General features: G+C 45.1%; 2 protein-coding genes across 5 annotated transcripts in view; both read left to right on the top strand.

Moving 5' to 3' along the window:
- Nucleotides 1-1,966, top strand: part of chd4b (chromodomain helicase DNA binding protein 4b) — a 28,124-nt gene extending 26,158 nt beyond the window's left edge. For all 4 annotated transcript variants that reach the window (XM_080858409.1, XM_080858407.1, XM_080858408.1 and 1 more), the window contains exon 40: nucleotides 210-1,966. In XM_080858409.1, coding sequence (XP_080714535.1) covers nucleotides 210-385 — 176 coding nt within the window. In that variant the 3' untranslated portion in view covers nucleotides 386-1,966. The remainder of the gene's footprint in view (nucleotides 1-209) is intronic.
- Nucleotides 1,967-5,695: 3,729 nt separating this feature from the next.
- The window catches only part of ptpn6 (protein tyrosine phosphatase non-receptor type 6), a gene marked incomplete at its 5' end in the record, with an annotated part of 21,782 nt that continues 17,477 nt past the window's right edge, over nucleotides 5,696-10,000 (top strand). Inside the window, 3 exons of the mRNA XM_080858038.1 lie at nucleotides 5,696-5,703; nucleotides 6,220-6,342; nucleotides 7,657-7,851. Of these exons, the coding sequence (XP_080714164.1) occupies nucleotides 5,696-5,703; nucleotides 6,220-6,342; nucleotides 7,657-7,851 (326 nt within the window). The remainder of the gene's footprint in view (nucleotides 5,704-6,219; nucleotides 6,343-7,656; nucleotides 7,852-10,000) is intronic.

Genomic DNA, 10,000 nt, shown 5'->3' with positions numbered 1-10,000 from the left:
TTATTTTAGCTTTCTCTTCCTTGACACCTCGATATCTCTCAATCACACACTCTCAATGTTGCTTTAGACACATGAGTGTTTATATACCGTGATGCCAAAGCCAATGCTCATAATAATAATACAGCTCTGTCTCACACACATTATCTCCATCTTTCGCTCTGTCTTTCGCTCTCCCCCTCTCTCCTTCCTCTCTCTCTTTTCCCCCTCAGTTCTCAAACAATTGGAGGAGCTGCTCAGCGACATGAAGGCTGATGTCACCCGTCTCCCAGCAACCATCGCCCGGATACCACCGGTTGCTGTGCGGCTCCAGATGTCTGAGCGGAACATTCTGAGTCGGCTGGCGAGTCGCGGGCCAGAGGTCACGCAGACGCAGACGCCCCGCTGACCTCTCCGTGACCCCTCAGGGAAGGAGGATGGAGTCCGGCACTTGTTTTAGTCTCACTCCTCGTCTCCTTCTCTCCCCTCCTCCTCCTCCTCCTCTTCTGGAGGATTCTACTGTACATAATCACCCGCCCTCCCCCAGAAGCACAGGAGGGCACCATGGTAACTGTTGCCACGGTCGTTGTCTCCATGGAGAAAAGCAGGGATGATATTCAGGCACCTCAACGCGCACTTCTCCCCCACCCCCCACCCCCTTTTTTGCCTCAGAATCTCTCCATCCTTCTTTTTTTCCACTCTCTTTTCTGTGCACCTGCTCTGCATTTAGGGCGGGGTGAAATGTAGAGAAACTTTTTGCCTGATGTTTCTGACACACACACACACACACACACACACACACACACACACACACACACACACACACACACAGACAAACACGCAAAGAGAGCGAGAGAGAGAGAGAGAGAGAGTGAGAGGGAGACAGATTTACACTCACATAGATGGAATGACAAGTCACATGCTAGCACTGATATGTTGCCAGGGTCTCGCTCACCAAAGCCATCTCTCCAATCTTAGAAACATACTCTTTGTTTTCTAAAAGCAATAAAACACAAACGCTTTTGTGAGCTATTGAAATAACACGGAAGGGAAGTTCATGTTATTTGTAATGTTTTTTTTTTATGAGTTCAATCAGGTTCCAGGTTCCTCTAGGAGACAGACCCTGCTGGAGTGTTAACTCTTCACATTAACTGACATGATGACAGGGGCCTCCTTCACTTCCTGGAGAGTGTGTGTGTGTGTGTGTGTGTGTTGGCACAGCTGGATTGTGAAGATGGCACATGAGTGTGTGCATCACACTCATACACCTGGATGGCTGGGTGTTGTACGTCGCTTTGGACAAAAGCGTCTGCTAAATGACTAAATGTAAATGTAATGTCAATGTGTTTAAAGGCCCCCCCCCCACACACACACACACACACACACACCTCACACACAAACACACACACATACACTCACACACACCAGAAGAATAGGAGGGAAGCTGTAGAAGCACGATTTTTCTGTCTTTTCTGTACGGCCAAAACAGGAACTTCACCAGCCATGCACCCACAGACACACACAGCCACACACACGTGCACACACGCGCACACACGCGCACACGCACACACACACACGCACACGCACACACACACACACACACACACACACACACACACATACTGGACAGAAGCTTAACAGGGTTTCCTTTTTTGTAATTTTTTTGTACCTTCACCCAGCCACCATGCACTGAGTTAGATCAAGAAGCCCCCTCCCCTTCACATCTACATTCCTGATAGGTCTCTAGATGATGTCGTCACACCATTCAGCCGTGCCCACCTTTCTCCGATGTAAAGACTTGCATCAATAAAGCTCAACCTCGATAACACAAGTGTGGCTATTTAATTTAACTAGTTTTTTTATTATTATTATTGTTATTGAAAGGTTCAATTGTTATGCTTTGTAATATCGCTGTTATATTACCATTTTCTTGTTTCTATGAGTACTGATTATGGTTTTGGAGATCTACAATAAAAGCCCAGGGAAAAAGGGACTACTGTTCCAGCCTCATGTTTTATGAAGGGTGTTCTGAAAGTGCTTTAGAGTAGGTTGTGTGTGTGTGTGTGATCTTGCATATTATTATTTCACATTTTTTCGCACTGTGTGTGTGTGTGTGTGTGTGTGTGTGTGTGTGTGTGTGTGTGCGTGTGCGTGCCAGATGAAGGCCAGGTCTGTTACAGTGTTTGCTGTCTGGGATGTGTATGAACATGACACAGTAGAGAGAGAGAGCCCTGGATAAACAGCCAGGTTATCAGATGTGTGTCAATACAAAAATAGAAATGCCCAAGATAGGGAATACATATATTTGCATGTCAGGAGTGAGGAAAAAGAGAACTGGAGGAGAAAAAGGAAAGGTTCTGAGAAGCTGGAGGGTAAGAAGGAAAGGGTCGGAGAAGCTGGAGGAGTGCCTGTTGGAGGGACAAACAACAATTAAGGAAATTGAGGGAAATTACAGGGCGGGGGGCCAGTAGACTGTGGGGAGTAAGTGAGGCCGCAGATAGCTTATCAGAAACTGTGGCAGAGAACGAGAAGAGACGAGACGAAAATGGGAGACAGCAGGACTGGGCTCTGAAGGCTGAGGGGGCTGCAGGCTCAGGTCATCTTTACTTCGTGAAACTACTCCATACACACTCACACAGAGTTAACGTATTTGGTAGATGATATAGGATCGAACCACAGATACGCCACACACAAACATTCACAGACTAGAGGGTCACCCCATTGTTTACCCGCGCACACAAATTCAGAAACGCGGGACTATAGTGTCCACACACACAAAGACGCTTTGCCTTCCAGAGAAGAATACGGCAGCAGACACAGCACCACCTCTGCTCATACAGGCTGTAGCTGGATAAGCAGAGGTGTGTGTGCCCAGGTGTGTGTGTTTGAGGAGAGTAGGCGCTGTTTTGTAAGTGGGTAAGTACTAAATTATGCATTCCCTGTCTGTCTCTTTAACGTCAGTGTATGTGCGCCACAAGCGAAAAAACTGTGCCCTGAGGGGACTTATGGAGTCAGGCCAGGTGTCCGCGTTTGTTGATATGTTACACACTTATCCACAGAACCAGAGTTGCCATATCCTCTGTAAGGGAAGTTCCTGTTAGCGCTCCCAAAAGTAGCTAGAAGTAGCTAAATGACGTAATTAACTAATTTGCATAATATGCCATTCTGAAAGAGGTAAAATGAATAGAAAAGCCTGAGCAGGTAGTTTACAAACGAACTACTTACGTTTTTACAAACACATTTTTTTGTTGCCATTTAATTATAAGGCTAGCTTTTCTTTTCTCTTTTATGCAGAGCGACTGACTAATGAATCTAGACCTACCAACTATTTACGTATTTACAACTAGATTTGTCATTTTTCGCTTTTGACTTGTCGCCAAGGGAGTCTGGAAAGTCGCCGGATATAGCGACAAAGTCGCAAAGTTGGCAACACCGCACAGAACTGACTCTGGGTCAGCTTCCAGTGGCAGTTTTGTATAAAGTTTGTCCTTACACTATATTCTCTGATCTGAGGCAAATGTGTGGTTGGCGTGTGGTATGTGTGTGTTTCCATATTGGGATGTGACTCAGAGCTGTGTCTGGTTGAGGCTATTCTGTTTGTAAGGTTAGTTTATATGTTTTGAACCTGTTACAATGTACCTCTAAAAGCTGCTCATGTTACTGGTTACTGGTCAAGGGTGTTTTCAGAACATGGTGAATATCAGGTTACACTGTATTTTATTTTGTGACTGATATATTCTTTTGTTTCTCTATAGTCTGTTCTGAGATATGCGTGTTGTTTCATGGTTTGACATTTGTCAATAGGTAGTTTGCTTTACATATAGTAAAATCTGCCAATTTTGATGTCAACATTGTGTCATCAACATTTGCAATTCAAAATGTCCAGAAAAGTACTCAAATTTGGGGGTCACATTTTTCTCTCCTACCTGTACAGATGATAACATTACGTAATCATCTTACTTTGAGTGATAGCAGCACACAAGATAGAGCTGTTTCCTACATATCCTCTGCCTTCCTTTTTCTCACTTCCTCATGCTCAGTGTCTGTCTGTCCAGTGAATTGTGGGTGATGTAGTTTTAGCCCTGCTCGGTCTGTCAGCAGCTGCACCTTGCGCCTGCTGAATATTTGTGAAGGTAAGAGAGCCGCACTTCTTGAGTCTGATGAATGTCTGTGCAGAGGGTCCCTGCCTGTGTGTCTGTCGGTGGAGTTTCACCTCCTAACCCTTGGTGGTTTGGGTGGGTCTGTGTGTGTGTTTAAGTGTGTTTTTGTCTAATGAGGAAGTGTCAGGTTGAACTTTGAGCTGGGGCTGCTAATGGAGGATAATGTCTAACTGCCCCTGACAGAGGGGAAGAGAGAGTGAGAGAGGCACAGATAGAGACGTAAAGAGATAAATGCCCACAAGACAGAGAGAGAGAGAGAGAGAGAGAGAGGGAGAGAGAGAGAGGGAAAGGAGGAATTGAAAAGAAAAGACAACACAACAGGATTCTGAGGTTATAGCCCCCCCTCCCCACTGTCATTTGATTTCCATTGCTGTCAGCAGCATTATGCAAAGTTTGAAGTTCCCCTTCTGGATCTGTGAGAGGGACACTATCACTCTATCTCTGTTTTTTCTTCTCGCTGATCTCGCCCTGCTGGCTGTGTGCCCTCTGGGTGGAAAGGTCCTTGCAGGTTTTGCATGAGTTTTGTGCAGGTCTGCTGCTGGCAAAGTGTGAAACTCAGACAAGGTCGGTGCTGTTATTTTCTATTCTTGAAAGGGGGAATTGGAGAGCACAGCAGTCAGAGAACAGCAAAGAACAATACACAAAGTCAGCCTCGTCCCTGGCCCTTTTTCTCCGAGCGTTGGCGAGGGGCACCCAGGGACGCGTGTGTCTGGTCTCCTTCTCCTGTGAGTATGTCTCATTCGTTCGCCTCGCAACTTTCACTATTTTGTCAGCAAAGCACGCAAAAGGAAGGAAGACATTTGACACAAAGAGAAAGAGTGCAAGAGCGAGACAGAGAGAGAGAGGGAGAGAGAGAGAGAGAGAGAGAGAGAGGAAGGGAGGGTGGGAGGGACGGGTACAGACTTATAAAGACGAGCAAGGAGTTCACTTCTTGTTCTCAGAGGAGCTGAAAAGAGTAAGTGTGTGTGTGTGTTTGCATGAGTGTGTGGGTGTTTGTTTGCATGAGTGTTTGGGTGAGTGTGTGTGTTTGCGTGAATCTGTGTGTGTGTGTTTGCGTGTGTGTGCATGTGTTTGTTTGCATGAGTGTGTGTGTTTGCGTGAATGTGTGAGTGTGTGTGTGTGTGTGTGTGTGTGTGTGTGTGTGTATGTGTATGTGTATGTGTGCGAGTAAGTATGTATATGTGTTTTTTCCACTGGCTGTGCTCACCTTTGAAAGGAGACGGGGTAAATGACAGGTGTCTGGCTAGAAAGAGGAAGAGAGAGAGTGCCGCTCTAGCTTTAACCTTCAGAAGTAGCAGAGGTTTTGGATGTGCAGTGTGTCTAGTGTAAGATCTGTGAAAAGTTTGGGGATGAACACAGAAATTGAGGTTGTGTGTGAGGTGGGTTGGGGTTTGATCGTGGGGTACGAGGAGCCTCAGATGTAATTTCTATGTGTGTGTGTGTAGACATACCCATGGTATGAAATGCAGTTGTGTGCATATTGCGCGTGGTGATTATGTAATTTATTCAATGTGTCTGTGTTTACTCACCTCTAGGTATAAAGCCTACGAAAGAGAAAGATGGTTCGGTGAGTTGAGTGACATTTTCATGTTTTCCCTGTCTTACCCTTCCTGTAGCTGCAGATAAACTTCCTTGTACACTGGTGTTATCACACTGACATTTTCATTTTTACATTGGAACCATTTCTGGTGCCTCTACGTCTGCACAAAAGCGATAATGACCATACTGTGACAGGTGTGTGTGTATATACGTGTGAAATGTAGTGATGGAGAGGGCATTATTTGTTTTTTAAGTTTATATACTTGTGGTGTACAGTGAGAGCATCAGTGCCTGTATTATTCCATCTGTGTTTGAACAGCATAAAAGATGTTAATAAGATGTGGAGATGGAGGTCAAAATCCACACGTCACTCTTTTTGAACCAAGTGTGTGTGTGTGTGTGTGTGTGCGCCCGCGTGTGTGTGTGTATGTGTGTGTGTGTGTGTGGGTGTGCGCCCGCGTGTGTGTGTGTGTGTGTGTGTGTGTGTGTGTGTGTGTGTGTGTGTGTGTGTGTGTGTGTGTGTGTGTGTGTGTGTGTTTTACAGGTGGTTCCATAGAGATTTGGCTGGTATAGACGCAGAGACAATCCTGAAGTCCAGAGGCGTTCATGGCAGCTTCTTGGCCAGACCCAGCAAAAAGAACCAGGGAGATTTCTCCCTTTCTGTCAGGTAGTTAAGCACACGCACACGCACACGCACACGCACACGCACACGCACACGCACACGCACACACACGCACAAGCACACGCACACGCACACACACACACACACACACATACATACATACTGTAAATGCATGCATATCTCAGCGTCTGAAGGATGCACTGTGTGTGTGTGTGTGTGTTTGTGTTTTCGTTCCCATCAAATAATAAATGAGACAATAGCATCAGTGCAGCATAGTGTTTACATGACATACAGTTTCGCTCAAAAGTATGGGCTGACTTTATGTATACGTTTTATGTAAACACGAATATACGACATATACTGTTGTGTTGTAGGGATCCTTGTTTTGGGGCAATTGTCTCTTCAATTTAACTTCTATACTGCACATACATAAAAAGGTGAATTGAATAGAGTTGCACATATAATTTGACAGCAATTTCAGCATGAGGGGATAGGTGAGAATCGGTAAGATAGAGGTAATGCCATTTAAAAATGTTGTGAACTTCATCCGCTTATTCTCAAAATGGTGCAAGTAAGGTGAATGACCTGGTTAATGCCATATGTGCGTGAGAACACATGCTACAGTTGAGGTGTGTGTGTGTGTGTGTGTGTGTGTGTGTGTGTGTGTGTGTGTGTGTGTGTGTGTGTGTGTGTGTGTGTGTGTGTGTGTGTGTGTGTGTGTGTGTGTGTGTGTGTGATGGAAAAAGTGAGGATTATGTAACTGTGAAATTGAAGATTGCTGAGCGAGAGAGAGAGAGAGAGAGAGAGAGAGAGAGAGAAGAGAGAGAGTGAGAGAAGAAGAGAGAGAGAGATAGGGCCATCACAGGGTTGGGCTGTGGCTGACCTGTGTCAGAATTTAGGGGTAGCGGTGAGAGCTGACGGACTGACTGACCAGCATACACAGACAGCCTCCTTTTCTCAACCTTCCGAGGGCCAACAGGCTTTTGAGTCCTATACAATGATAGTACATTACACCATATCAATTATGTTGTGAGTACATTACACCATATCAATTATGTTGTGAGTACATTACAACATATTAATTATGTTGAGATAGATTGGTTCATTCGCCAGAGATCTTAGAGCACAAGTACCACGTACATTTGAGCAGGATGTGTGTTGAGCTAAAAGAAATACAATTATTTCCACCGGGACACACTAAAGCTTGATTAAAGTATACAGTATTTCCTCTTTTGTTATGAATCATATCTCATAATAGCCTTCTGTGTGCTACATTTATATTGTGATGGCCTAAAAACGAATTGTATCCATATATGTTAACCTACCTTTATATCTGCATTTCACCCCTGTCTGAACCAGAGTTGGGGAAGCTGTGACCCACATCAGGATCCAGAACACGGGCGACTTTTACGACCTGTACGGTGGCGAGAAGTTTGCCACCCTGACAGAACTGGTAGAGTACTACACGGCCGATAACGGCATTCTCCAGGACAAGGATGGCACCATCATCGAGCTCAAGTATCCGCTGAACAGCTCCGACCCGACCTCTGAGAGGTTAGCGCTCCTTTTCCCCCCCTGAACCCTCGCTCTTTGTCTTTGACCCCAGGCCAAAGGTCGGGGTCAGTAGGGAGCTGTGTGCTAAGCATCTTAACCTCTGGGTGCAGATTCTAATATGAAAAATAACTGCACACCGTGGACCAGGATACCAGGTTGCAAAAACAAAACAAAAATGTAAAATGACTTAATCCGTATTTAGCATTGTGTTGACTTTTTGAAAACACAGTGTATTTTTTGCAGCAGTAATATGCAACAATTTGTAACTGTATTACTGTACTCCCAAACACATATATTTACACATATATTTTACAGTAAATAACCGTAACTACATTGAGGCATGTAGCTGTCAAACATAGACAAACACACACAACGACAGAGGGTTTTTTTCATACTTTTATTTAAATCTGGCTAATCCTTAGTCTCCTGGTTCATACACCTGTAGAAATGGTTACCCCTAGCAATTTAAAATGGGTCTGTCCAGTTTAATAAATATTACACTGTATTTACTGATAATTTCAAAATGATTGAATTGGTAACTATTTCCACGGGAGTTCTGAGGGTTGATGTGCCACTGATGGTTATGTGCATGACACAACATGGTTACATCAAGAGGTCTGCGACCATGTAGTCGGCAAACTCACATCAGATGCTTGCTCCGACAGTGTATACCTGCACTATGGTAGACGCAAATGGAAGTTTTTTTTTATTTTTTTGAAAAGCAGCGTTGTGTGTTTGATATCCAGAGGGCTGTGTACGTGTTCAAACTGAGATCAAATAAAAACAGTGGGCCTCAAAGTTATCTTGCCTTGAGGACGGCCATTTCTAAGGGCCAGCTCAGTTCAGATGCTGTCCGCAAATCCCCCTGGGCGGAGGCTAATAGAAGTGGGCTGTGGTCAGCCCTTGTGGTCGTTTAGATTTTTTTTTTTATCGTTTTTGGTCATATTGGATTTTGATCTCTGAAAAAAGACCCAGTGCAAAGAGCCCGCCTGTGTCTGACGACTTCGCCGAGGCCCCTTTGAAAAGCTTTCAAACACTCATGTGTTAAAGCAGCTAGGTACAACAGTGTCCTTCTGTCCTGTGTCCTCATGTGTTAAAGCTGGGTACAGCATGTCTTTCTGTCCTGTGTCCTCATGTGTTAAAGCAGCTAGGTACAGCAGTGTCTTTTTGTCCTGCGTCCTCATGTGTTAAAGCTGGGTACAGCAGTGTCTTTTTGTCCTGCGTCCTCATGTGTTAAAGCAGCTAGGTACAGCAGTGTCCTTCTGTCCTGCGTCCTCATGTGTTAAAGCAGCTAGGTACAGCAGTGTCCTTCTGTCCTGCGTTCCCTTGCAGATAACTCTGTCTGTTCTCCCGCGACTGCTGCTGTTTGTACATAACACCACAGCCTTTTTGTAGGGGTGTTTGATACAGGCATTTTGTTATATTTCATTCAGTTTAAAACGAAAGCTCAGCGCCCATGCTGTCTTCCAAGTTGCTGAACCGTCTCCCAGGCCTGCATCTTTCCTACAGGAAACTGTTGGCTTTTCCCACTTCTACACCTCAATGGTCCCAGCCTCAAAAAGAGAATACACCCACACATTAGACAACCCAACCTCAAGCCAGTAGCCAGTCATTTGCTTTGCTAAGCTTACTATTGCAGCACAAAATGAGTCATGCAGCATGTTCAAACCAGCAATGATGAGAGAGACGAGAGACAGTGCCGTGTGGAGTCTGGAATAGCAGGCATCCTTGTGTTTTAACCCCTGTAGAGTTGGATGGAAAGAGGAACATCATAGAGTTCTGCTAACCATGGTCAGTATTCAGTTTCACAGGCTGGGGTAGGATGCCCTAGGTGGGTGATATCCTGGGGTCACCGCTGTGTGTGTGTCTGTTTCTGTGATGATGATTTTTGTGCATGATGTGTTAGTGAGGTTGTGAGTACGTGTAAAGTAACCCCAAAAATAACCTGAGTCCTCTATCTGCTGTCTACCCCCCCCCCCCCCCCCCTCTCTCACGCACCCCTCCCTCTTTCAGTTATTCGACTTCCCTTTCTTCTTGCGGTTGGAAACTTTAGTTTTGACACATTTGCAAACAGTGACCAGAGCATCCTTGCCTTCCTCTCTTGCGCTCTCTTTCTCGTGCTCCTATCCTCCTCCTTCTCTTGCTCTTT

The sequence above is a fragment of the Sprattus sprattus genome, assembly GCF_963457725.1.
Source record: "Sprattus sprattus genome assembly, chromosome: 19".
Taxonomy (NCBI): Eukaryota; Metazoa; Chordata; class Actinopteri; order Clupeiformes; family Clupeidae; genus Sprattus; species Sprattus sprattus.
Note: the sequence above shows the minus strand (reverse complement) of the source record. Positions and strands in the feature narration are given on the sequence as shown.